The sequence below is a fragment of the Neoarius graeffei genome, chromosome 11, assembly GCF_027579695.1.
Source record: "Neoarius graeffei isolate fNeoGra1 chromosome 11, fNeoGra1.pri, whole genome shotgun sequence".
In the NCBI taxonomy this organism is placed as follows: Eukaryota; Metazoa; Chordata; class Actinopteri; order Siluriformes; family Ariidae; genus Neoarius; species Neoarius graeffei.
Genome location: NC_083579.1, coordinates 72,450,089 through 72,477,769, shown reverse-complemented (window position 1 = coordinate 72,477,769; position 27,681 = coordinate 72,450,089). Strand labels below are relative to the sequence as shown.

Genomic DNA, 27,681 nt, shown 5'->3' with positions numbered 1-27,681 from the left:
CCAACTTTCAAGACCTTTACCACTCAAAGTTTTCAAGTTCTGCTCTGGAAACCAAACCTACCCCTAAGACTAACCTGAGAGACTACATCTGAAATTGTTTCCATGGAAACATGAACAATTAAAATTTTGCACATTTCTTAGTATCAAAAGGGACATATACATTACTTGATCAACACATATACCAACTTTCAAGACCATACCACTCATAGTTTTCAAGTTCTGCTCCGGAAACAAAACCTACCCCTAAGACTAACCTGGGAGACTAAATCTAAAATTGTTTCGATGGAAACATGAAAAATTAAAATTTCTCACATTTCTTAGTATGTAAAGGTACATCTGAATCACCTTGTTAACATGTATATCAAGTTTCAAAACTGTATCATGAATAGTTTTGGATATATGCTCCGGAAACAACATTGCTTTTAGAAATATTTTTTTTTTATGTAAACATTTGAAAAATACTTTTTTTTCCAGAAATCCAGAATAGCAAAAGGCACCAGTTCACATGTTGCTTGATATGTATACAAAGTTCCATGAAGATATCTTCAGTAGTTTTAAAGCTACGGCCCGGAAACGAAAATGTGACCAGATGGACAGCCGGACGGAACCTTTTTCTATATGCCCCACCAAACTTAGTTTGGTTGGGGGATAATAAAAATCCTTAAATGTTTTTCCCCAGAATTTAAGTTTAATAAATAATACTATATATTACATGGACAGCGGCAGCACGGAGGTGTAGTGGTTAGCACTGTCGCCTCACAACAAGAAGGTTCTGGGTTGGAGCCCAGCGGCCGGCGAAAGCCTTTCTGTGTGGAGTTTGCATGTTCTCCCCGTGTCTGCGTGGGTTTCCTCCGGGTGCTCCGGTTTCCCCCACAGTCCAAAAACATGCAGGTTAGGTTAACTGGTGACTCTAAATTGACCGTAGGTGTGAATGTGAGTGTGAATGGTTGTTTGTCTCTGTGTGTCAGCCCTGTGATGACCTGGCGACTTGTCCAGGGTGTACCCCGCCTCTCACCCGTAGTCAGCTGGGATAGGCTCCAGCTTGCCTGTGACCCTGTAGAACAAGATAAGCAGCTACAGATAATGGATGGATTACATGGACACAAGTGTTTTACTGGGAAATACACCACTCATATTTTTCATATGAACTACATCCAGGACATGGAGATTCAAAACTGTGACATAAAGCTCTATTTTTTTCACGGTCCAGTTTCCATCAAATCCTGTGCTCTGATTGGCTGGTGAGCAGATCCGTATCCTACGATACGGACCCCGGTTATGGACCCCGGATACGGACCTCTGGCGACTCGCTTATTCACAACAACAACAACAAACAAAGTAGCAATTTTTGTCAACATTTATTTTCACATTTCTCAGGAGAATAGCATTAATTTTACAGCATGGATAGCGATAACGACAGTCTTCACAGCGAAAGCGAGTTTTACTACCCTGAGGAAGAAGAAATAAAAGAAAACATTTCAGGAGAAAGCTAAAAACCTGTAACTGTTGCTAACGCCGAGCAAAAACATGTCTGAATCCTGAATGACTCAATTTTGTATAAATAGGGGACTACATAGGCGGTAAAATGTAGTTTTTTTCCTGCCATGGAAGTGCACTTGTATACCAAGGGGGAATCCATTTGCATGACAGCCGTGAATGAGGATTCAAAATGGTGGCTTGCTTTGGCTCAGTTTTCCCTTTCGGGCGCTCTCGTTTTCTGTTAGAATTTGGTAAAGAAAAAATAAATATATTATTTACCAGCTTAAGGTCGGTCCGTATGGTGAAATACTGTGACCTCAGCCTTTCAAGACCTCGGCCACGGTATTTCACGGCACGGACCTCCCAGCTGGTAAATAACATTTTATATATATATATATATATATATATATATATATATATATATATATATATATATATATATATATGTATGTCAGTCATGAGGAAATTGATGAATTGATGGATCAACTAAACTGTGCAATTCAAAAACTTTTGTGACCTTTGGGCACTTTTGATTTATTCATCTTTGAAAAAGAATTGGACTGCTCATTCAGAAGAAACAATTTATGGTCATCCATTATCCAATACATAAAATATCCCATGTCGTTATTAGAGCTGATTTGAATTCACATGATACAGTCATGCATTTATTAGACCTCCATTATGAGTGAACACGTTTGTCATTCATTTCTCAGCACAGACAAACTTTTGATCACACACCTACCACAATCATCACTTCAAACATTTTCTTAACAGTCCTTGAAAATTTAAAGCAATATGGATTTTCACTATTCATCTTATTTTCACTTATGGGAACGCACTATGCAGTCGGTCATATGTATCTGCCTTAGATGATAATTTTCACGTGTGTGACTTGAGGGATTGATTTGTAACCAGTATGAATGGTGTATTTTTGCACCGTCTCTGTGGGTGGGGATGTGATATTACATCATGCATCATTGATGAGAATCTAAACAATCTTACCAAGTCTTAGTTCAGTCTGTCGTCTCATTATCAAAAGCTACGATGATCAGCGTTCTCATCTTTTTCCTGTCACTCTACTGGATTCAAGGTAACTAAATTAACTCTGCAAAGCAGCCATACGATGATCAGTGGAATAATATAGCTGCTGTATATTCCTATAAACCAAAATAAGACAATACATAATTTCTTATTTGTCTATAGGAGTTGCAGGGGGAAATGATGTCTCTCAGCCCAGTATGCTCTGGGCTAAACTGGGCCAATCAGCCACAATGAACTGCTCACACACAAAGGGTTCAAATTACAATCGGATGTACTGGTTCCGTCAGTATCAAGGAGAGAGCATGGAGCTCATAGTGTACAGTCCCACCTATAGCACTCCAGATTTTGGAAAGTTCAACCAGAGTAAATTTTCAGTCAATAAAACAGTTCCTGAGAGAGGCTTCTTCACAGTGAAGGATGTGGATTATAATGACATCGCTGTGTATTTCTGTGCTGTGAGTGAACACAGTGTTATAACCACAAGGCAGAGCTGTACAAAAACTCAGTCAGGAGCAAAAGTAAATGAACCAAAGGGGGCAGTATGACACAACAAATCTCCAGCCTCTTACACATCTTCTATTTGGCCAGTGTACGAGAAGAAACCCCATTCTTTCAAAATTGCTAATATACAGGTAATCATGAATATGTACTTTATTACGATATGATTTCTTTTCTCTTCTGCAGTTTGGAAACTCCCCAGAAGTTGGCGATGTTGTCAAGTCAAGTTTATTTCTATAGTGCTTTTAACAACAAACATTGTTGCAAAGCAGCTTTACAGAAAATTAAAGGCTTTAAACATGAGCTAATTTTATCCCTAATCTATCCCCAATGAGCAAGCCTGTGGTGACGGTGGCAAGGAAAAACTCCCTCAGACGACATGAGGAAGAAACCTCGAGAAGAACCAGACTCAAAAGGGAACTCATCCTCATCTGGTTGATTTCAGATAGCGTGATTATAAATAATTTGCTTCTATAACTGTGTCCTATAGAGTCACAAAGTATAACTGTGTAACCAGGAAAATCATTATTCTTTCAACATGAAGTCTGTTTTGTTGAAGTGATCTATTGTTCATTGGTGGAGACTTGAGTGCAAAACTGGTCATGACAACTGTAGTCCTAAAGTTAGCAAGTCAACTATAGTCCAGACTAGATGATCATTCTTCATCCTGGGTATGACTTTAAACTGCAACTGGTGGTGAGTCTCAGGTCCAGGAGGACTTGAATATTGGGGAAACTGGAGTTACTCCTTAATCACCATCGCTCCCAAGTCCGCTCTGACCCAGAGTGGTAGCATTTGCCTGGGTTCCAGCCATGGGTTAAATACATCACCAATAAGGCTCTGGCAGCAGGGTGCTTTTCATGCAATATGGCAGATGAATCCAACAGGGTCAATGGCATCAGATGGCATGTGGAAGAGCCACTCAAATGGCCAATGGATGGCATCACCCGGCAAGTCAGTTGTAACTGCAGGGCAACTTCTATACCCATCAGGTCTGTGGCACTTTTGTGTACCACTTGGCATCAGGTCTGGAGGTCCAGAGAGACAACACAATGGGGGCACGACATCATTTGTCTTACCTTACTGTGCAAGGTGCTTCATTAGGAGAGGAGCTCTGGTGCAGGCCTTGCAGCCCATGTCTGTTTCTGTGCATCCTAATGAAGTAGTCATCATCACTAGTGATGGACAGCTGATGAAGTGTCCAGAGCCATCTTCCAAGTGTGACTTTCAACTGTCTATATGGGTCCATCCTCTACAGGAGCAATGTGATGAGACTGTAGCCAGACATCGTGGAAACAGGATGGATCAGGCAGGTCAGAGGAGCAGAAGAGGTCAGCATCTTACTGGTGTCTCAGGATCAACATGTAACTCAGAGGGACAGATAGAGAGAAGGGGGAGAAGAGGGAGAGAAAGCACAGGTTGTTAGGTATGCCCAATGTTACCTGATGAGTAGGAACAGGATACATTTTGCACTGAATGCAAGCAGGGACTTGGGCAAGACTAACTATGACAGCATAAGTAAAAGGGAAGAGCCAGAAGGTAACACAGATATGAGGAAGCCCCGGGACATAAAGCAGCCAGACAGTACACCGTCAACAAACCTGAGTGAGCAAGTGAGTGGGGGATGACAACATCCATACATCCCAGTTTACCAAAACACTCTGTGCCTGAGGACCTTCTAGATCTACTCCTTTACCTAATAAAAACTATTAACAAAAGGCTTGACAAAACAGGTCTCAGCCCTGCGATAACATGGCGACTTGTGTACCCTGGTGTACCCTGCCTCTCGCCCATGGTCAGCTGGGATAGGCTCCAGCTTGCCTGCGACCCTGTAGAACAGGATAAGTGGCTACAAATGATGGATGGATGGATGGATGGATGGATGGATGGATGGATTGATTGATTGACTAAACAGATATGGTTTCAGCTTAGACTTAAACACTGATACTGTGTCTGAGTCCTGATGTTGTGTCTGAACCTAATCTAAATTGTGAAATCAGATAACTCTTTTCTACTAAGATGGTATTGGTGTTGGTACGGAGCAAGTTCTGCCTTGGTGCCTTTTGAAAACCAGCCCAGATTTTCAGCTTACAGTTGGATGTACTGGTTAATGGAAACCTGCCTTGTGATTGGATGTTAAAATGCATAACAGTGGTGCAAATCATAAATCAGCAGCTCCAAAGTGAAAAAAGTGTGAAAAACAAAATATGTTTCATATTTTAGATTCTTCAAAGTAGCAGCATTTACCTTGATGACACTTTACACACTATTGGCGTTATCTTAACCAGCTTCATGAGGTAGTCACCTGGAATGCTTTTCACTTAACAGGTGTGGCCTCGTCAAAAGTGAATTAGTGCAATTTCTTGCCTTCTTAATTTGCTTGGGAACAAACAGTAAGTAATAAAAAACAGTAAATAATAAAAATACAGTAAATAACCCTATTCAACAACTGTAGTAATCCATATTATGTCAAGAACTGATAAACTAAGTAAAGAGAAATGACATCCATAATTACATTAAGACATGGAGTGTCTTTTAATAAATAAAAATAAAGAAAAAACATTGAATTATTTGGTGTGTTCAAACTTTTGACTCCTACAGCATACGGTACATTTTTTGTCTAGTGAGTTCCAAAACACAGCATCTCACGGTCATCAACACAAGCTACCACAATCCATGTTCTGAATGTTTCACTGTTTGTGCCAGAGATACAGTCCTCAGCCATATTTATTTCTACTTCTATTTATTTTGGTTATTATCAGATGTAAAATAGTCGTTTCTTAAATATTGTTAGTGAAGCTGTACAACTGCAATTACAATGAAGAGCTCAGAAACATCTGCATGACCACAATTTCAAAAACATATCTGCCATAAACCAAAACCAGACACTACGAAGATAAATAAACTCTACCTCTTACAGTAACGGGTAGTTAAATATTGAGTGATATGCAAGGAGTATAAATGGTAAATTTTTACACTGTCTCTGTGGGTGGGGACGTGATGTTACGTCATGCATCACTGACTAGAATCTAAATAATCTTATCAAGTCTTAGTTCAGTCTGTCGTCTCATTATTAAGAGTCACAATGATCAGCGTTCTAGTCATTTTTCAGTTACTTTACTGGATTCAAGGTAACTGAAAGAGTTTGCGTGATGATCAGTGGAATAATATTACTGCTGTACGTTCCTATAAACAAAAATAAGACAATAAATAATTTCTTATTTGTCTATAGGAGTTGCAGGGGGAAATGATGTCTCTCAGCCCAGTATGCTCTGGGCTAAACTGGGCCAATCAGCCACAATGAACTGCTCACACACAAAGGGTTCAGGTTACGATCGGATGTACTGGTTCCGTCAGTATCAAGGAGAGAGCATGGAGCTCATAGTGTACAGTCCCACCTATAGCACTCCAGATTTTGGAAAGTTCAACCAGAGTAAATTTTCAGTCAATAAAACAGTTGCTGAGAGAGGCTTCTTCACAGTGAAGGATGTGGATTATAATGACATCGCTGTGTATTTCTGTGCTGTGAGTGAACACAGTGTTATAACCACAGGGCAGAGCTGTACAAAAACTCAGTCAGGAGCAAAAGTAAATGAACCAAAGGGGGCAGTATGACACAACAAATCTCCAGCCTCTTATGCATCTTTTATATGGCCAGTGTACGAGAAGGAATCCTATTCTTTCAAAATTCTTAATATCATAGGGTGATAAGATGTCCCTGTTTTCCAGGGACAGTCCCCGTTTTTGGTGGCATGTCCCCGGCTGGAGCTGTCCCCAGAAATGTCCCAGTTTTTAACCATGACCGACAAACCCGAAAAAAAAAAAGACTGGAAAAAAACAACAACAAAATAAATCAGACATCTACCAGATTTCAGCAGACACCTCGTGTATTGTTTTGTGGATCACTTTAAGACGGGCTCAGGCAGATAGCACAGATGTTTTAGAACACTGGCATGGATGGGGGGTTACCCAGCAGGCCTCTCCCATAAAAAAAAAAGTTTTAGTATTACAGATATCGAGATATGCTGGTGTTTTTTTTATTTATTTTATAAGGTTTAAAAAATATACAAAATAAATAGTTTTATGGGCGGCACGGTGGTGTAGTGGTTAGCGCTGTCGCCTCACAGCAAGAAGGTCCTGGATTCGAGCCCCGTGGCTGGCGAGGGCCTTTCTGTGGGGAGTTTGCATGTTGTCCGTGTGGGTTTCCTCCGGGTGCTCCGGTTTTCTCCACAGTCCAAAGACATGCAGGTTAGGTTAACTGGTGACTCTAAATTGACCGTAGGTGTGAATGTGAGTGTGAATGGTTGTCTGTGTCTATGTGTCAGCCCTGTGATGACCTGGTGACTTGTCCAGGGTGTACCCCGCCTCTCGCCCGTAGTCAGCTGGGATAGGCTCCAGCTTGCCTGCGACCCTGTAGAACAGGATAAAGCGGCTAGAGTTAATGAGATGAGATGAGAATAGTTAAATGGGATTGAGCTGAAGAGTTTACAGTACACAGTTGTATTTAATAGTAGATCCTAGCTTAGGTTTGTTCACTCGTGACACGAATGCAGTGAAAAGCAAGCTGGGCGAGTCCTGCTGGATTTTAACAGGATGCAAGAACTTCGTGCATCGGCATAATAACATAATGTATTCCTGGACTGCACTGTAGACTGCATGTAAAGGGTGGCTACCATCCTTTTATGTTCATGGTATCATTAACACGCATGTTCACAAGCCAAAATGATAAGATGCTGCAACAGGCTCACTGCGTACACACACACACACACACACACACGTGTCGGCTGTCCAGCTACTGCTCGTATTAATTAATAGGGTATCCCTGTACTCACTATACCCTGTGTATGTACATGGGGCATGTGCCATTTTGGGGTGGATCCTCACTTTGGTTTTTATGACAGCGGCTGGATAGAGATGTTAATTTTTGCAACGGATCTGAAGAAAATATGCTTGAAATCCCCTGAGTCTTGGGAACTAAGACTTATTATAGGACTTATTCATATGTAACTCACACAATCATTTTATCATTATCTCAGTTTATTAGACTCAGATGCTCAGATTGCAGTTACTGACTTTGTATTACAGACATGCAACTCTTGCAGTCTTTGTTTATAGTTATCTCGATATTAAGTTCCGTCTTAAGTGGCCACTTACATTACCTCAGTTTACGCTCAGATTGCAGTTGTGAAAATAGTAATAATTTAGTGATATCAGATGTTTTGTGGTCAGTGTACTACACTGTAGTGTGTCATGTGGTAATGAATTATACGACAATATAATTATAACCTTTCATAAAGGTTACCATATATCAGTTGTAATTATATTCGACACATATACCTGCAACTCTGAAAATATCATTTTCGGTGAATAATAAGATGCTTTTGAAAGTTCCTACTTTTGAAAAATATTTTTGATACAGTAATTTTCTTTAAGAGATTTCATTTACAACATGTCTCTGACAGCTCAAAAGGCATCTCTGGGCATTTAAAAACTGCAGAGCTTCCAGAGGCCTTTGGATCCGCCCCTGGAACACCTCTGGTGAGAGCCTTTCCAGTATTTTGATTGGTGGAGCTGAGGAGCAACTTTTTAGCAGACCGCTAGAATCTTTACTAAAGCTAAAATCATTCATTCAGCTTTGACAGATCACTTCATTCGCTCCTGGACGGGCGAACTGGAGGTCTTTTCCTGTAGTCTTTTCTGAGTGACCTTGTTTGTCATCTGTTATTTAGCCTTTAAATGTGTAAGCTACGTTTTGCGATGGTGTATATGACATGACAGGGCTTGTCACACTGTATTGAGATGTAGCGGTTGACCTAACAAACCATAAAACAGACTTCATGTTAAAACGGACTTGATGTTAAAACTGTTAAAAATGTTATAATCCTGCTATCTGTTATCACCTAAATGAGGATGGGTTCCCTTTTGACTCTGGTTTTTCTCGAGGTTTCTTCCTTATGTCGCCTGAGGGAGTTTTTCCTTGCCACCATTGCCATAGGCTTGCTCATTGGGGATAGATTAGGGATAAAATTAGCTCATGTTTAAAGTCACTAAAATTCTGTAAAGCTGCTTTGTGACAGTGTCTATTGTTAAAAACGCTATAAAAATAAACTTGACTTGACTTGACCGTAGCCTACTGCGGCCAATGCTAGCAAGAGAAAGCTCTGTGCAGCGCCAATCAGTCAGCTGAAGTCGTTGCGAGATTTAGGGTTGCTGTAACAGAAATCAAGCTAAGGTAAAATTGTAACAGTTCAATGCCATAAGCTAACTTACACACAAATTGGTGTGTTATCCAGCTATGACTATAATTTCAGCAATGGGAGATCAGGAATCATTAATTCATGTTAACCTCAAGCAGGTGCAGAATCGGCCTACAGTCCATTCAGTGACGAAAATCCCACCTTTTTAATGCAGTGCATGTTCAAAATACATGAAAACCAGAAATACCCCCCCCCCCCCCCTTTTATTACAAAGATGAAAACGTTAGATATTTTAATGATATTTTCACTGCCAAAACACAACATCTCACGGTCATCAACACAAGCTACCACAATCCACGTTCTGAATGTTTCACTGTTTGTGCCAGAGTAACAATCCTCAGAGATGTAGCCATATTTATTTCTACTTCTATTTATATTGGTTATTATCAGATGTAAAATAGTCCTTTCTTAAATATTGTTAATGAAGTTGTACAACTGCAAGTACAATGAAGATCTCAGAAACATCTGCATGACCACAATTTCAAAAACATATCTGCCATAAACCAAAACCAGACACTACGAAGATAAATAAACTCTACCTCTTACAGTAACGGGTGGTTAAATATTGAGTGATATGCAAGGAGTATAAATGGCAAATTTTTACACTGTCTCTGTGGGTGGGGACGTGATGTTACGTTATGCATCACTGACTAGAATCTAAATAATCTTATCAAGTCTTAGTTCAGTCTGTCGTCTCATTATCAAGAGCTATGATGATCAGCGTTCTAGTCATTTTTCAGTCACTTTACTGGATTCAAGGTAACTGAAAGAGTTTGCGTGATGATTAGTGGAATAATATTACTGCTGTACGTTCCTATAAACCAAAATAAGACAATAAATAATTTCTTATTTGTCTATAGGAGTTGCAGGGGGAAATGATGTCTCTCAGCCCAGTATGCTCTGGGCTAAACTGGGCCAATCAGCCACAATGAACTGCTCACACACAAAGGGTTCAAGTTACAATCGGATGTACTGGTTCCGTCAGTATCAAGGAGAGAGCATGGAGCTCATAGTGTACAGTCCCACCTATAGCACTCCAGATTTTGGAAAGTTCAACCAGAGTAAATTTTCAGTCAATAAAACAGTTGCTGAGAGAGGCTTCTTCACAGTGAAGGATGTGGATTATAATGACATCGCTGTGTATCTCTGTGCTGTGAGTGAACACAGTGTTATAACCACAGGGCAGAGCTGTACAAAAACTCATTCAGGAGCAAAAGTAAATGAACCAAAGGGGGCAGTATGACACAATAAATGTTCAGCATCTCAACATGAACTGTGTTATATTTCCACAAAGTCATAATTGATGACCATATTTTCACAAAATTGTATTTGTTATTTGCTTTGTTACTATTACGAGGCCCTGTAGTTATAAATCCTTTTGAGTACATCTATCTTCCAGTGGAACAGTAAGGTCACTCTTCAATCCTTGACTTGCAAGTGACGTCAAAGCAAAATAGAAACCCGGATGTCGGCCATCATTACCTCTAGCCACTTTATCCTGTTCTACAGGGTCGCAGGCAAGCTGGAGCCTATCCCAGCTGACTCCGGGTGAAAGGCGGGGTACACCCTGGACAAGTCGCCAGGTCATCACAGGGCTGACACATAGACACAGACAACCATTCACACTCACATTCACACCTACGGTCAATTTAGAGTCACCAGTTAACCTAACCTGCATGTCTTTGGACTGTGGGGGAAACCGGAGCACCCAGAGGAAACCCACATGGACAACATGCAAACTCCGCACAGAAAGGCCCTCGCCGGCCACGGGGCTCGAACCCGGACCTTCTTGCTGTGAGGTGACAGCGCTAACCACTACGCCACCGTGCCGCCCCTGATGCCAGCCATCACATCACATCACATCACATTATCTCTAGCCGCTTTATCCTTCTACAGGGTCGCAGGCAAGCTGGAGCCTATCCCAGCTGACTACGGGCGAAAGGCGGGGTACACCCTGGACAAGTCGCCAGGTCATCACAGGGCTGACACATAGACACAGACAACCATTCACACTCACATTCACACCTATGGTCAATTTAGAGTCACCAGTTAACCTAACCTGCATGTCTTTGGACTGTGGGGGAAACCGGAGCACCCGGAGGAAACCCACGCGGACACGGGGAGAACATGCAAACTCCGCACAGAAAGGCCCTCGCCGGCCACGGGGCTCGAACCCGGACCTTCTTGCTGTGAGGTGACAGCGCTAACCACTACGCCACCGTGCCGCCCCTGATGCCAGCCATGTTGGTGGAAATACAAATGCGGAGTCAAGCAACATTCCATACAAAACATAGTCATGCGTGTGCAACTCTCTTTGTTTTTCCACTGCTTTAAGCATTCTTTTAACTATGCCATATCTTTGTGCTGTATATGGTCATGGTCATAACACTACTCGAGACCGTGGTACGTTCCGATTTTTTAGAATTCCATCCATGATTCGGAAAGAGGGCGAGGAAACTCTGAGGCTTAGTATGGAGAGGAGACGAACACGGCTGAATAACATCATCAGGGCTGATCTAACAGAGGCTCAAACCAAAACAGCTCATGTTTGCAGTGATCATTTTATCTGAGGTGAGATTCAAAAGCTTCCTCGATAATATCATGGAAGAATTTTATTTTGTTTTGCTAGAATCTTGCTATAAAATGAGTGTTCTCTTGTCGTGGTTCACTCGGTTGTTGTTATAATTTTAGAGTGGTTGACCTGAAATAAATTGAAATGTGATTTGTGAGCCATAAAGCTAGAGACTTGTCAAAATTTCACACTTCGTCTGTTGTTCACACATAGAAGTAAACTAAATGCAAAAGAAGCCCTAACTTACCCTTGCAAGTACAACTGCATCGCCATCACTGACTGGTTTAATTAATAAGGTATTTATTTACCCATCCATAGACAAAGAAGTTATAGGCTTTCATAGACGTATAAGCCTTCATTTAAGATTTGTCAAACAACGAAGTCTGCTAAACCAGATAGAATGCGATATCTGTGTACTCGATGGTTGGTAGAAGCATCTTATGCCCAAAAAAATCTGACTTTTTTAAATAATATGGGTCAAAACCACATATATCTATCTTCTCTTTGCATCAAACCTTCGCTCGACCGTTCAAATCGTGATAATACTGAGAAAATTCAGCATTGTTTTCAGCCATGCTTTCAGCGGCTGCCATCCTAGTTGCTTTGTATATCCACCATCATGGTGGACGCTCATGACGTAGCATGTTTTGATCACGTGGTTGCAAATCATGTATATATACATACTATATACTGTACCAGTGTTTCTCAACCACTGGGCCACAGTCTATTAGTGGTTAGAAGCACCATCTATGGTAGTGAGCTGCAATTTTTTTTTCAAGTTGAAGCAAATTTTTACTCATAGTAGGGTACACTTGCTGGGTTGCATCTGACGTCACATCCGCCTACGGTCACATTACAGCTTGTGATGGGTTATTGATGAAAATGAGGCATTTTGATGGCGCTATACATACAGTATAAGCTAAAAGTTGTGGTCAAACAGTAGGTGAACACTTGACTGTTGCACCTATGCGCACTTGAGTCTGGTGCAGCTCGAGCAGCCGTGCACGCTCATGGAGCACTTTGTGCACACTCTTGGGACTCGGTCATTATAGGAAACACCTGATACTGATTTGAGCGCAATCAGCATGCACAGATATGGACGCTGTTTTCACAGAGACTTTGCGAAGTGTTATCATTATCACTGTCATGTTTGTTTCTAGCCATGTTTATAACACTGTTTAAATACTCTGCTTTATGATTCTGCTTTTGTTAAAAAAAAAACACTTGGAAGACGCTCTGGACACTTACAGTAATGCATTTATGTCTGAGGACTACAGTCGACTTGCTACTTTAGGACTGCGGTTGTCATGAACTGTTTTGCACTCAAGTTTCCATCAGTGAACAGTTTATAACTTCAAGAAAACAGACTTCATGTTCAAACAATAATGGTTTCACAGTTATACTTTGTGACTCTATAGAACACAGTTATAGAAGCAAATTATTTATAATCATGTTATCTGTCATCACCCAAATGAGGATGGGTTCACTTTTGAGGTTTCTTCCTCATGTTGTCTGAGGGAGTTTTTCGTCACCACCGTCGCCACATGCTTACTCATTGGGGATAAACTAGGGATAAAATTAGCTCATCTTTAAAGTCTTTAATTCTCTGTAAAGCTGCTTTGTGACAGTGTCTGTTGTTCAAAGCGCTATACAAATAAACTTGACGCCTGCTAATAAACACTCTTCCTGCACTTGGATCTGTCTACCGCCATCTACCTTGTAGTGTCCTGATCCCCAGGTCTTTAACCCAGCCACATATAAAAAGTTACACTCCTCCATGCTCTTCCAGGCTTTCATCTGTGTGTCCGTGTAGAATGATGTCTGCAGCACCAGGTAGTTTGAAATGTCGGGGAACTCAACGGATGGATAATTTTCCAACTCGTAGGAAGAAATCCTTCTTTGTTTGCATGTAAGGATCTAATCCCATTGAGTGGTTTCTATCTCCACTTTTTTTGAGTGTACTCTTTGGTTTTAATAACTTGTTTGTTTGCTGAACACAAACATAGCAATAAGTTCTTGTGTTAATCAACCAGACTCCACTTTTGGATCATTAATCCCTTTTGACTGAGAATGACCTGTGTACATGGTTTGGCTTCTGGTACATCAATACAATTTTAAATACAATACCGACAATTAAAAGTGGTTTGTTTTTATTGTATTTATTTAATTTCTGGGCTCCCATCTGTAACAGGGAGTGATGCTGCATCCCATTAATACACTTTCCAATACATTATTAGATTCTAATAGAATGGATGAGCAAAAATAATTGGGCACCTTTTTTAATGGGCCCCGACTAGATACAAGTATGAATAGGTGGCCATTAAAGCAGAAAAGGTTGAAAACCTCTGCTCAAAAGTGAATAGTAACGAAGTACAATTACTTGAGTTCTGTACTTAAGTACACTTTTTGAGTATCTGTACTTTTTTTTTTTTTGGAAACTTCTGACTTTAACTTCACTACATTTGAAAAGACAAATATTATACTTTTCACTCCACTACATTTCTGTCAAGGTCTTTCAAAGCAGCTTTGAAAGTGGATATTTTTTCTTTTCTAAAATGTGATTGATTTTTTCGCAGGTGACACTGAGACAGCCAATCAGTAATCACTCAGGTTACGTTACGTCCATAAACTATAAAATCAAGTTCAGTTTCTGAGCAGCATTATTTTAACACGATCAGTTGATGGCAGAACAGAAGGAGGCGGTTCTTCTGGAGAACGCGCACACTCATGACCATACCTAGAACCCTTGTTTCAGTTTTCTGAAAGGATTAAAGATTCGTTTCATTTTAAATGTTTGTTTATTTGCTGAAAACGAACCACATCACAGCGTTCAAAAACTTGCCGTCCAACCTGCGGAAGCATATTGAAGTATATAAATGGTTTATTCCAAGAGAAAGCTTGTAGTGAAGCTGTCTGTGTTTTTAGAGCTAGCAATAACGTTGCAAACGTAGTTATGCAGTCTGGTTAGTCGAATGACTTTCTATGGATTTGCCCGCCAAGTTGCTATCACCTTGTTCATGGCTAACGCTAACACATAGCTAGTTAACTTGGACACTGTTAGATAGCATGTAAAAACAGAGTTACGCTAAGATGAATAACGTTAACTTTCACATAATCTTGCCAAATAAACAGAAGATAGAAATCTTTCTTTTCTAGTAACATTAGCTACCCAATATGATTTCGAGTTTGAAAAGAGTTTGCTAGCATGTCAGGTGGAGTTTCAGCTCTACAGGTTCTACAAGCTAGTCAGTAAATCCAGTTGGTGGCTTCAGAGGCATTAGGTTTTGTAAGCGTTGTGGCAATAATACAACAGTGCGTTGACAGAAAATGTACTTTTAATACTTAAGTATTTTTAAAAGCAAATACTTCAGTATTAACTTAAGTAAAAATTTGACTTGACAACTTTCACTTGTATCGGAGTAACATTTAACCAGTGGGATCTGTACTTTGACTTAAGTAATAAACTTGGGTACTTTGTCCACCTCTGCCCCTGCTATATACAACATGGCTGGTGTAGTAGAAATAATCCCATGAGAATTCTTAAAAAAAGTATGTACCTCATGATATGATTTGTTTTCTCTTGTACAGTTTGGTAACTCACCAAAAGGTGGCAGTGTTGTGTCTTGAACCAAGTCACATTTGGAGTGAGTGACATCATACTTCATTGTTTCCTCGAGACAGTGTAATGATTTAAACATTACTCATATTGGCTTTGTTACTGCATCTGTCGAACTCCTCTAGGCATGAATAAACTCTTGTGTATATTCACTCTCATCACCACCATCCTTTCTTTAATCTGGGCAGCAGGTATTTTTTTTCTTCGTAATTAGTCCCATGAGGAACTTTTCACAACGTCTTTTAGATTAAAAAAAAAACAAACATTTTATATAATGCAACACCTTGAGTTTGTATTTGAAGGTATTTGTCTGTCCTTTCTCACACTTTTTTTTTCCCAGATGTTTTCCAAACTCCTCATGATCTGCTCAGGAAGCATGGACAATCTTCAGAGATTCAGTGCTTTCACAATATTACAAGCTACAATCGCATTTTGTGGTACAAACAACCCAGAAGCAGAGAATACTAGTTCATGGGTGTGGCAGCAGGGGCATGGTCAAGCATCGGTCTGTGAACGGAGGGCGGAATCAGGGAAGGTAAGTGGCAGAATCACGACACCTGATGTTAGTTAACCTGTGTTTGTGTGTCTTCCCCAGTGACCACGCCCTATAAAGGAGAGCAAGAGCAGAGGAAAGGAGCTCTCTCCCCAACCAGATGACTTGTGTGTGTGTGTGTGTGTGTGTGTGTGTGTGTGTGTGTGTGTGTGTGTGTGTATATATGTGTGTGTGGCTGGGAGAGTGAAAATTAGACACTGAAAAGTGCAGAAATAAAGAGTTTTTGGAACTCAGTTCTGGCCTGTCGTACTTCTGTGCTCCACCCACCCGCTCTCATTCCTACAGTTGTGCCGAAAACCGGGACCGGAGCACAGAGGAGAACAGCCCCATGGAATCCTCCCCCTTCAAGGACCTGATCCATGCCCTCGCCAAGGCCCAACAGAGCCAGCACCAGGCGCTGGTTGCCCTCCGAAAGGAGCAGGAGCAAAGGTTCGAGGCCCTGGTGCTGGCGCAGCAGGAAGATCGTCAGGCGTTCCGGCACCTCCTCACGTTGGCGAGGTCCTCCACCGCCGCGGGCCCTCCCCACCTCACCTTAAAGAAGATGGGCCCGCACGATGACCCTGAGGCCTTCCTCGCGCTCTTTGAGCAGGCAGCAGAGGCCTGGGAGTGGCCGGTGGAACAGCCCGCGGCACGCCTCCTTCCCCTGCTAAAGGGCAAGGCGCAGCTGGCTGCGCTACAGCTCCCCGCCGACAGCCGGCTGGTCTACGCAGACCTGTGCCGGGCCATCCTCCAGCGTGTGAGGCGCACTCCGGAACAACAAAGACAGCACTTCCGCGCTCTGCGCCTAGAGGAGGTCGGCCGGCCGTTTACTTTTGGCCAGCAACTCCGGGACACCTGCTGGCGGTGGCTGAGGGCTGACAACCGCTACGCTGAGGGACTCATCGATCTGGTGGTACTGGAGCAGTTCATTACCCGACTCCCTGAAGGAACCACGGAGTGGGTTCAGTGCCACCGCCCAGCGTCGCTGGATCGGGCCATCGAGCTGGCGAAGGACCATTTGGTGGCTGTTCCCACGGCAGGACAGCCTGTCTCCTCTTCTCCCCCTCCTCACTCTCTCTCTCCCCCTCCCCTTCTGTTCCTCGCCCCATTCCCCCACCGCGGAGGCGGGGGCCGGCTCCACCCCAGCCGGCCCACCGCACCCGCGGTGCCCTCCCATTTCCTACTTCCGTGTTTGTCTCTCCCCCCCTCAGGTGAGTGAGCTCCAGAATGCCGGTGCAGAGAGAGAGCCCGGGCCGGTTTGCTGGTGCTGCAGGGAGCCGGGGCACCTCCAGCATCAGTACTCGGTGATGGAGGTGGGTACGGTGGTCCAGATCCCTGATGCGCCAGGGACCGCCCTCGATCGGGCCGGAGCATATCGCATACTGGTGAGTATCCAAGGGGATACGTATCAGGCTTTGGTGGACTCCGGCTGTAATCAGACCTCAATCCACCAAAGCCTGGTGCAAGACAAGGCATGGGGGAGAGCACAATTGGTGAAGGTGTTGTGTGTGCACGGGGATGTTCACAACTACCCTTTAGTGTCGGTCCACATTTTATTTCGAGGGGAGAAATTTAGTGTAAAGGCAGCAGTTAATCCTCACTTTACCCACTCAATAATTTTGGGGACTGATTGGCCAGGATTTCAGGAATTAATGACTCATTTAGTTCAGAGTGGGTCCTGCCGTAGTTCAGCAGGGGGAGGTCCCGGTGTGGCATTGGCAGGAGCAGCTGTCACAGAGCCATCTACATCATCACCACATCAGAGTGAGGAGCAGCAGGCTCCTCCTCCCTCTCTTGGGGATTCCCTCGCGGATTTCCCGTTAGAGCAGTCGCGAGACGAGACTCTGCGGCATGCGTTTGACCAAGTAGAGTAATCGATGGTCAAACGCTCCAGCCAAATGCCACCCCGTCCTTCCCCTACTTTTCCATTATGAAAGATAGATTATACCGAGTGATGCAGGACACTCAGACTAAGGAGCCAATAACACAACTTTTGATCCCAAAGAGCCGCCGGGAATTGGTATTCCAGGCAGCTCACTTTAATCCCATGGCTGGACACTTGGGGCAGGATAAGACACTAGCCCGAATAATGGCCCGGTTCTATTGGCCAGGGATTCGCGGCGATGTCAGTAGGTGGTGTACAGCGTGCTGCGAGTGCCAGTTAGTAAATCCAGCGGCCATTCCAAAAGGGCCTTTGTGCCCTCTGCCATTAATCAAGATCCTGTTCGAAAGAATTGGGATGGATCTCGTCGGGCCATTAGATCGGTCAACACAAGGGTATCACTTTATTTTAGTTCTGGTGGACTATGCAACGTGATACCCGGAAGCAGTGCCTCTTCGCAATATCTTAGCACGTAGTATTGCGGAAGCACTCTTCCACGTCATCTCCTGAGTTGGAATCCCCAAAGAGATTCTGACTGATCAAGGCACTACTTTTATGTCACGCACACTGCGCGAACTGTATGGGTTATTGGGAATTAAGCTGATCCGCACCAGCATTTATCACCCACAAATGGATGGCTTAGTCGAACGGTTTAATCGCACCCTCAAAAACATAATTAAAAAATTTGTAAGCGAGGACGCACGTAACTGGGATAAATGGCTCGAGCCCCTGCTTTTCGCAGTGCGAGAGGTCCCACAAGCCTCCACGGGGTTCTCCCCGTTCGAATTATTATATGGGCGTAAGCCAAGTGGCAACCTAGATGTGCTGCGGGAAAATTGGGAGGAGGGACCTTCAACAAGCAAGAATGCAATTCAATATGTTATCGACCTGCGTGCAAAACTCCACACGCTCACACACCTAACCCAGGAGAATTTGCGGCAGGCCCAAGAATGGCAAATCTGCCTGTACAATGGGGCACGTGCCTTAGGGAGTTTGCACTGGGAGATAAAATGCTCATGCTGTTGCCCACGTCGCGCTCCAAATTGATCGCCAAGTGGCAAAGACCCTTTGAGGTCACACGGCGAGTCTGGGACATCGACTATGAGGTGAGGCGAATGGACAGGGGCGGGGCGTTACAGATTTACCATCTCAATCTGTTAAAACTTTGGAACAAGGAGGTCCCTATGGCGTTGGTGTTGTTGGTTCCAGAGAAGGCGTAGCTGGGGCCGGAGGTTCAAAGGGGAACATTGGCATCGCTTACCACTCCAGTCTCCTGTGGAGACCACCTCTCCTCGACCCAACTCACGGAGGTTGCCCAGTTGCAAGCCAAATTTTCAGACGTGTTCTCACCCCTGCCCGGCCGCACCCACCTCATAGAACACCACATTGAGACGTCCCTGGGGGTGGTAGTGCACAGCTGCCCTTGCAGGCTGCCCGAAAACAAGAAAAAGGTGGTTCGGAAAGAACTCGAGGCCATGCTCTACATGGGCATCATCGAGGAGTCCCACAGTGACTGGAGCAGCCCGGTGGTCTTGGTTCCCAAGGCCGACGGGTCGGTCCGGTTCTGTGTGGACTATAGAAAAGTCAACGCAGTGTCTAAATTCGATGCATACCCAATGCCTCGTATTGATGAGTTGCTTGATCGACTAGGCACAGCTCGTTTTTATTCGACACTGGATTTGACAAAGGGATATTGGCAGATCCCCTTGACTCCATTATCCCGAGAGAAAACAGCCTTTTCCACACCGTTTGGCTTACACCAGTTTGTCACACTTCCTTTTGGGCTGTTTGGGGCGCCCGTTACATTCCAGCGGCTTATGGATAGGGTCCTCCGCCCCCATGCCACCTATGCGGCCGCATACTTGGACGATATTATAATCTATAGTAATGACTTGCCACGGCATCTACAACACCTGAGGGCCGTCCTTAGGTTGCTGAGGCGAGCGGGTCTCACAGCCAACCTGAAGAAGTGTGCGATTGGGCGGGTGGAAGTACGGTATCTGGGCTTCCACTTGGGCAATGGGCAGGTGCATCCCCAAATTAATAAGACGGCAGTGATTGCGGCCTGCCCAAGGCCCAAGACCAAAAAGGGGGTGAGACAGTTCCTGGGGCTCCACCGCATGAAGGATGCCAATGCACAGATCACCCGTTGGTATCTGGCACTCCAGACGTTTAAATTCAAGGTGATCCACAGGCCGGGGGCGCAGATGGTCATGGCGGATTTCCTCTCCCGTCAAGGGGGGGAGGGAGTCAGCTGCAGGCTGGACGGCTCCCCGGCCTGTGTCGGGCGGTGGGGGTATGTGGCAGCGGGGGCGTGGTCAAGCGTTGGTCTGTGAACAGAGGGCGGAGTCAGGGAAGGTAAGTGGCAGAATCACTACACCTGATGTTAGTTAACCTGTGTTTGTGTGTCTTCCCCAGTGACCATGCCCTATAAAAGGAAAGAGAGAGCAGAGGAAGGGAGTTCTCTCCCCAACCAGATGACTTGTGTGTGTGTATGTGTGTGTGGCTGGGAGAGTGAAAATTAGACACTGAAAAGTGCAGAAATAAAGAGTTTTTGGAACTCAGTTCTGGCCTGTCGTACTTCTGTGCTCCACCCACCCGCTCTCATTCCTACAATGGGATACAATTTTCTTTCACAATCTCAACTGGAACCTGAATTTAACATTCAGATGTCCTTGACAGGGAACGGAGACAGTAAAGGCGTATTGACCATTAAATCCCTTACACCTAATGACAGCGCAGAATATTTCTGTGCAGCATTTACACAGCGTCTCATATCTCCTCATCCCTTTGCAAAAACTCTGCCTTACAAACTGATGATTTTGACCACATTAAGCTTATCAGCTTCTGCACACCTGCATTCATTCATTCGTACTAAAATGCAAAACATGACTGTAATTTCTGAGGCAATTTTACATCATTAGTGTACGAGTAGTGGAGTAGCGTAATGTATTACGCTAATCTGTTGATGTTCTTGCAAATGTATTTTGCTTTAAATGTCTTATCTTGGTTCGGTTGGATAAGGAGAGAAAGACCTTTACAGACTAGCTAGGCAGAGAAACAGGGAAGCGAGGGATGTACAGCAGGTAAGAGTGATGAAAGGTGTAAATGGAAATGTGCTGACAAACAAAGAGAGTGTATTAAGAAGGTGGAAAGAGTACTTTGAGGATTTATTAAATGAGGAGAATCCAAGAGAGAAAAGCTCAGATTCATTGGAGACAGCAAATCAGGAAGCAGAGTTGGTTAGTAAGGATGAGGTGAGGGCAGCCATGAAAAGAATGAAGACTGGGAAAGCAGTCGGACCAGATGGTATCCCGATTGAGGCTTGGAGATGTTTGGGTGAGACGGCTGTGGAGTTCCTAACGAGATTGTTTAATAAGATCCTAGAGAATGAGAAAATGCCAAATGAATGGAGAAAGAGTGTGCTAGTCCCAATATACAAGAATAAGGGAGATGTACAGAGCTGCAGTAATTAGAGAGGAATAAAATTTATGAGCCACACCATGAAGCTATGGAAAAGGGTATTGGAGGCGAGATTGAGAAGACAGGTAGCAATCTGTGAACAGCAGTACGGGTTTATGCCAAGGAAGAGCACGTCGGATGCAATTTTTGCTTTAAGAATGTGAATGGAGAAGTACAGAGAAGGCCAGAGAAAACTACATTGTGTGTTTGTAGACCTGGAGAAGGCACACGATAGAGTGCCGAGAGATGAGTTATGGTATTGTATGAGAAAGTGTTGAGTGAATGAGAAGTATATTAGAGTGGTGCAAGACATGTATGAGAACAGTGAAGCAGCAGTGAGGTGTGCAGTCGGAACAACTGAATGGTTCAAGGTGAAGGTGGAACTCCATCAAGGATCTGCTTTGAGTCCTTTTTTGTTTGCCATAGTGATGGATAGCTTGACGGACGAAGTGAGGCAAGAGTCACCATGGAACATGATGTTTGCGGATGATATTGTGATATGTGGTGAAAGTAGAAAGGAGGTTGAGTTGGGTTTGGAGAGATGGAGGGATGCATTGGAACAAAGAGGAATGAAGGTGAGCAGTAGCAAAACAGAATACATGTGCATCATTGAGAATGGGGATGAGAGTGTAGTGAAGATGCAAGAAGTAGACGAAAAGAAAGTTGGTGAATTCAAGTACCTGGGGTCAACTGTGCAGGAAAATGGGGGCTGCGATAGTGAGGTGAAAAAGAGAGTGCAGGCAGGGTGGAGCAGGTGGAGAAGGATTTCAGGAGTCATTTGTGATAGGAAGTCCCAGCAAAAGTGAAAGGTAAGATGTATAAGACAGTAGTGAGACCAGCTGTGATGTATGGATTGGAGACTGTACCCTTAACGAAGAGACAGGAGGCAAAGTTGGAGGTGGCGGAGTTGAGGATGTTAAGGTTTGCGATGAGAGTGACAAGGTTGGACAGGATAAGGAATGAGCACATCAGAGGGGCAGCACATGTGGAGAGCTTGGGAATGAAGCTAAGAGAGATGAGATTGAGATGGTATGGGCACATCCTGAGAAGATATGCAGAGGATGTGGGAAGGAGAATGTTGAGGATGGAGCTGCCAGGCAAACGAAAATGAGGAAGGCCAAAGAGGAGATACATGGATGAGGTGAGAGAGGACATGAAAGTGGCAAGTGTGGTAGAGAAGGATGCGGAAGACGGGGAGCAATGGAGACGAAAGATCCATTGTGGTGACCCCTAATCGGGATCAGCCAAAAGAAGAAGAAGAAGGGGAAGAATATTAGTCCGGTTGGATAAAACAGCTGTCTTCATTTTTAGTGCTTTTTTTTTAGCCATGTTAACATTCTTGTAAATGCATTCTTTCTGTTTTAATTAACTTTGTATTTCACAACCAATGTTAATAAGAAAACACTTCTCAAGAATCATTATAGCATCAATTTATTTAACCATTAGCATTTCTAATGGAGCATTTTATGAAACATCTTTCCATGCCCTAGAGCAATGGTTGTCAAAATGAGCTGTGGGGACCCTCAGATATCCAGTGGGTCCATGATTTTTTGTTAAAATGTGTTACAGTCATGTAAATCACAATACAGAATTATCATAATTATATTATCATAATCGCTCATCTAGCATCATCCACATTTCACAAAAATCGCTTCTTCTCTCTCAATTCTTCACCGATTTTTATTCTTTTTGGCAGGAAGGTAGGTCTGCCAAGGATGCATAGACCTTCGACCAAAATGTGCATAATTGCAATTAATAATGAATATATGGATTAATTAAGCTCTAACGAGCAGTGTCCACACAAATTGCTTCTTCTCCCTCAATTCTTCACCAATTTTGATTCTTTCTGACATGAAGGTAGGGGTACCTAGAGTGCATATAACTTCTACCCAGATTTGCTTCATTACAATTATTAATTAAGTTAATTGTGGACTAATTAAGCCTTAATGAGCAGTTCAACAAAAATCCCTTCTTCTCAGTCAATTCCTTACTGTTTTGGATTCTTTCTGGCAAACAGGTCGGTATTCCTAGGGTGGATATAGTTTCAATATATAGCTTGTACATTCTTCATTTGCACGTGACATCATAGCAAATTATGCATGAGGCTTTGAACCAGAAGTGGGCCATGTTGGAGGATATACATAAACTCACATGGTGCTCATTTACTATCAAAGATATGCTTGAGATGTTGTTATGCTCAAGAATCCCTTTTGTTTCTTTGCTATGCTGACTGTTTGTGCTGTAATTGGATGAGGGCACAAATCTATTTGAGACAAGGGGACTTGTAAGTTCTTTCAAAAAAAAGTTCTTTCTTTTATAAATAATCAAGGAGAAAAAACAAGAGAGTTGTCCACGGAGCGTAGATGTCAGTGGTTATCCAACATAAACCGGGCTGATCTAAGCGATGAGAAAGCAAAAACCACACAAATCTGCAGTGAACATTAATCAATGCTAAGTGCTATGAACTAGTTATTAATGAAAGATTGTAATAGATCAGGAATATTGGATGGTTTAATAGCCTGGTCGTACAGAAACTCGCCGCTGTCAAACATGACAAAGCCGTGATCATCGAGTGTGTAATCCGACAATCAAAGGCTTCTACGATTATTTTGTTTTAAAAAGAGCTGTATAGAATTTTTAATGATGCTGCTTTTATTTTGCTTTTTCCTTCCATTCGGGAAACCAGCTGATTTCAACAATTTTACAGATCTAGACTGGGCTCCGACACAAAATACAGGCCACAATAAAGTCAAAGATGGTACTAAAGTGGTAGCTTGAAATGCTAGGCTTACAGAGCGCAGAAAGAAACTCAAAATTATTGAAGAATCTTCTCAAATGATCACAGACCCAATCGAACAAGATTCATGTCAATCCACTACCTCAAATACTGCAGCCTCCTCTCCCGGTGAGCGCTCTTTTAGAACTAAATATGTTATATGGTGTGTTAGATACCGATCTTTTGAAGCAGTCGAAATTATTGCTTTTAAAATAGATTTGAGAAATGACTACAAGATTTGAAATGTAACTCCTCTTTACTTTCCAGTCTGTACTCTTTCCACTGTGTATGTGTGTGTGTATATATTGTATATCCTCCAACATGGCGGCAGTCAATGACACAAGCAGTTTTGGTCACGTGGTTGCACACGGAGGAGAGTGTGTATAGCTTGCAACATTTATTGCACAAGGTGGCCCACTTTAGATCATTCCTTCTGGAGTAGATGGGGCTGGAGTGAGCTACGCTGTCATTGACGGTCTCATTATATTCATTATTGAATTCTTGTAGGTGTGTATCTATTTGGCTGGTTGGTGAATCAAATCAGTTTAAATCAACCTCAATAACTGAAAATTAAAAAAAAAACAATCAACCTATAAATTATTCATCATACTACTACTACCAGTTTTAATTAAAAAAATGTGTCCTTTTTTTGTTTTTTTTTATATATATATTGATTTATTTTTAAGTTAAAGAGATAACTGGGGGTGGCACGGTGGTGTAATGGTTAGCGCTGTCGCCTCACAGCAAGAAGGTCCGGGTTCGAGCCCCGTGGCCGGCGAGGGCCTTTCTGTGTGGAGTTTGCATGTTCTCCCTGTGTCCGCGTGGGTTTCCTCCGGGTGCTCCGGTTTCCCCCACAGTCCAAAGACATGCAGGTTAGGTTAACTGGTGACTCTAAATTGACCGTAGGTGTGAATGTGAGTGTGAATGGTTGTCTGTGTCTATGTGTCAGCCCTGTGATGACCTGGCGACTTGTCCAGGGTGTACCCCGCCTTTCACCCGTAGTCAGCTGGGATAGGCTCCAGCTCGCCTGCGACCCTGTAGAACAGGATAAAGCGGCTACAGATAATGAGATGAGATGAGATGAGATGAGATGAGATGAGATGAGATGAGATAACTGGCTTCAGAAAGTTTCCACTAGAGGACGTTCACTGATTAGAAATGTCAAGTCAGCCATAGAACACCAAAGAAAGGGACGAGTGACACAATTGTGTCTCTGAGCTTCACGTAGAGCGAGCAAAGTCTCACACCCAGCACAACAAGCCAGCATGCGTCCTGTTCTCATTATATTTTCTGCCACACTATTATATCTTGCAGGTAAGCCGAACATTTTCTTTTAAAAAAAATCTACAACCAATCATGTCAAGATTCATTTTCCATTTAACATAATCTTTCTCTCCACAGGCTCGGCTGTTTGTGCTGTAGTAGTCCAGAAGCCTCTTGATCTCATAAAGGATCAAAATGAGTTTGCTGAGATCAACTGTGAGCACAATGGACAGGACTATGACCGCATTCTGTGGTACAAACACAGCCAGGACACTGGATTTACATACATGGGGTATCTAAATAATATTTTTCCAAACCTGGAGGCAGAATTTGGAGTGAAGATGAAACTGAGTGGTGATGGGAGAAACAACGGCTCTTTGACCATAAACAGTCTTTCAGTGAGCGACAGTGCTGTATGACGAATTCATTTTAGAAGTTACAGCCACAGTGTTAACATCTTCACTTATAAACAGTGATATTGCTTTCATGATCAGTTCTGTTACTGTTTTTTGGAACATCCACACTTCCACAAACAGTTGATGGCCAAACTAAACAAAATTTCATCTCATCATCTGTAGCCACTTTATCCTGTTCTACAGGGTCGCAGGCAAGCTGGAGCCTATTTCAGCTGACTACGGGCGAAAGGTGGGGTATACCCTGGACAAGTCGCCAGGTCATCACAGGGCTGACACATAGACACAGACAACCATTCACACTCACACCTACGGTCAATTTAGAGTCACCAGTTAACCTAACCTGCATGTCTTTGGACTGTAGGGGAAACCGGAGCACCCGGAGGAAACCCACGCGGACACGGGGAGAACATGCAAACTCCGCACAGAAAAGCCCTTGCCGGCCACGGGGCTCGAACCCGGACCTTCTTGCTGTGAGGCCACAGCGCTAACCACTACACCACCGTGCCACCACAAAATTTCGTATTATTTATAAAATACTATTATTGACCACTGAATGGTCTTGCACCACAGTACCTGAATGAACTTCTGGTCCTTTATGACCCACCATGTCTACTTAGATCAAAAGGTGCAGGCTATCTGGTACCTCATATAGTGAAGGCTACATCAGGGGGCAGAGCCTTTTCCTACAAAGCCCTGCAGTTATGGAACAGCCTTCCAAGTAATGTTCGGGAATCAGACACAGTCTCAGCATTTAAGTCTAGGCTGAAGTTATACAACCCCGATTCCAAAAAAGTTGGGACAAAGTACAAATTGTAAATAAAAACGGAATGCAATGATGTGGAAGTTTCAAAATTCCATATTTTATTCAGAATAGAACATAGATGACAAATCAAATGTTTAAACTGAGAAAATGTATCATTTAAAGACAAAAATTAGGTGATTTTAAATTTCATGACAACAACACATCTCAAAAAAGTTGTGACAAGGCCATGTTTACCACTGTGAGACATCCCCTTTTCTCTTTACAACAGTCTGTAAACGTCTGGGGACTGAGGAGACAAGTTGCTCAAGTTTAGGGATAGGAATGTTAACCCATTCTTGTCTAATGTAGGATTCTAGTTGCTCAACTGTCTTAGGTCTTTTTTGTCGTATTTTCCATTTTATGATGCGCCAAAAGTTTTCTATGGGTGAAAGATCTGGACTGCAGGCTGGCCAGTTCAGTACCTGGACCCTTCTTCTACGCAGCCATAATGCTGTAATTGATGCAGTATGTGGTTTGGCATTGCCATGTTGGAAAATGCAAGGTCTTCCCTGAAAGAGACGTCATCTGGATGGGAGCATATGTTGCTCTAGAACCTGGATATACCTTTCAGCATTGATGGTGTCTTTCCAGATGTGTAAGCTGCCCATGCCACACGCACTAATGCAACCCCATACCATCAGAGATGCAGGCTTCTGAACTGAGCACTGATAACAACTTGGGTCGTCCTTCTCCTCTCTAGTCCGAATGACATGGCGTCCCTGATTTCCATAAAGAACTTCAAATTTTGATTCGTCTGACCACAGAACAGTTTTCCACCTTGCCACAGTCCATTTGAAATGAGTCTTGGCCCAGAGAAGACGTCTGCGCTTCTGGATCATGTTTAGATACGGCTTTTTCTGTGAACTATAGAGTTTTAGCAGGCAACAGCGGATGGCACAGTGAATTGTGTTCACAGATAATGTTCTCTGGAAATATTCCTGAGCCCATTTTGTGATTTCTAACACAGAAGCATGCCTGTATGTGATGCAGTGCCATCTAAGGGCCCGAAGATCACGGGCACCCAGTATGGTTTTCTGGCCTTGACCCTTACGCACAGAGATTCTTCCAGATTCTATGAATCTTTT

At 43.1% G+C, this 27,681-nt stretch overlaps 1 protein-coding gene and 2 gene segments (V, D, J or C); all 3 read left to right on the top strand.

Annotated features, from left to right (window-relative positions):
• Positions 1 to 2,517: 2,517 nt before the first annotated feature.
• On the top strand, positions 2,518 to 3,065 carry LOC132893717 (T cell receptor beta variable 24-1-like). The segment is given in 2 exon segments: positions 2,518 to 2,569; positions 2,683 to 3,065. Coding segments are annotated over 2 exon segments (429 nt in total).
• A 3,027-nt stretch (positions 3,066 to 6,092) lies between these two features.
• LOC132893716 (T cell receptor beta variable 24-1-like) lies at positions 6,093 to 6,633 on the top strand. The segment is given in 2 exon segments: positions 6,093 to 6,149; positions 6,251 to 6,633. Coding segments are annotated over 2 exon segments (429 nt in total).
• Positions 6,634 to 9,973: 3,340 nt separating this feature from the next.
• On the top strand, positions 9,974 to 25,797 carry LOC132893715 (uncharacterized). The gene is made up of 3 exons (XM_060932832.1): positions 9,974 to 10,034; positions 10,136 to 10,465; positions 25,517 to 25,797. Exons 1-3 carry the CDS (start codon positions 9,986 to 9,988, stop codon positions 25,795 to 25,797), a joined length of 660 nt encoding a protein of 219 aa, XP_060788815.1. The 5' UTR covers positions 9,974 to 9,985.
• Positions 25,798 to 27,681: the final 1,884 nt, after the last annotated feature.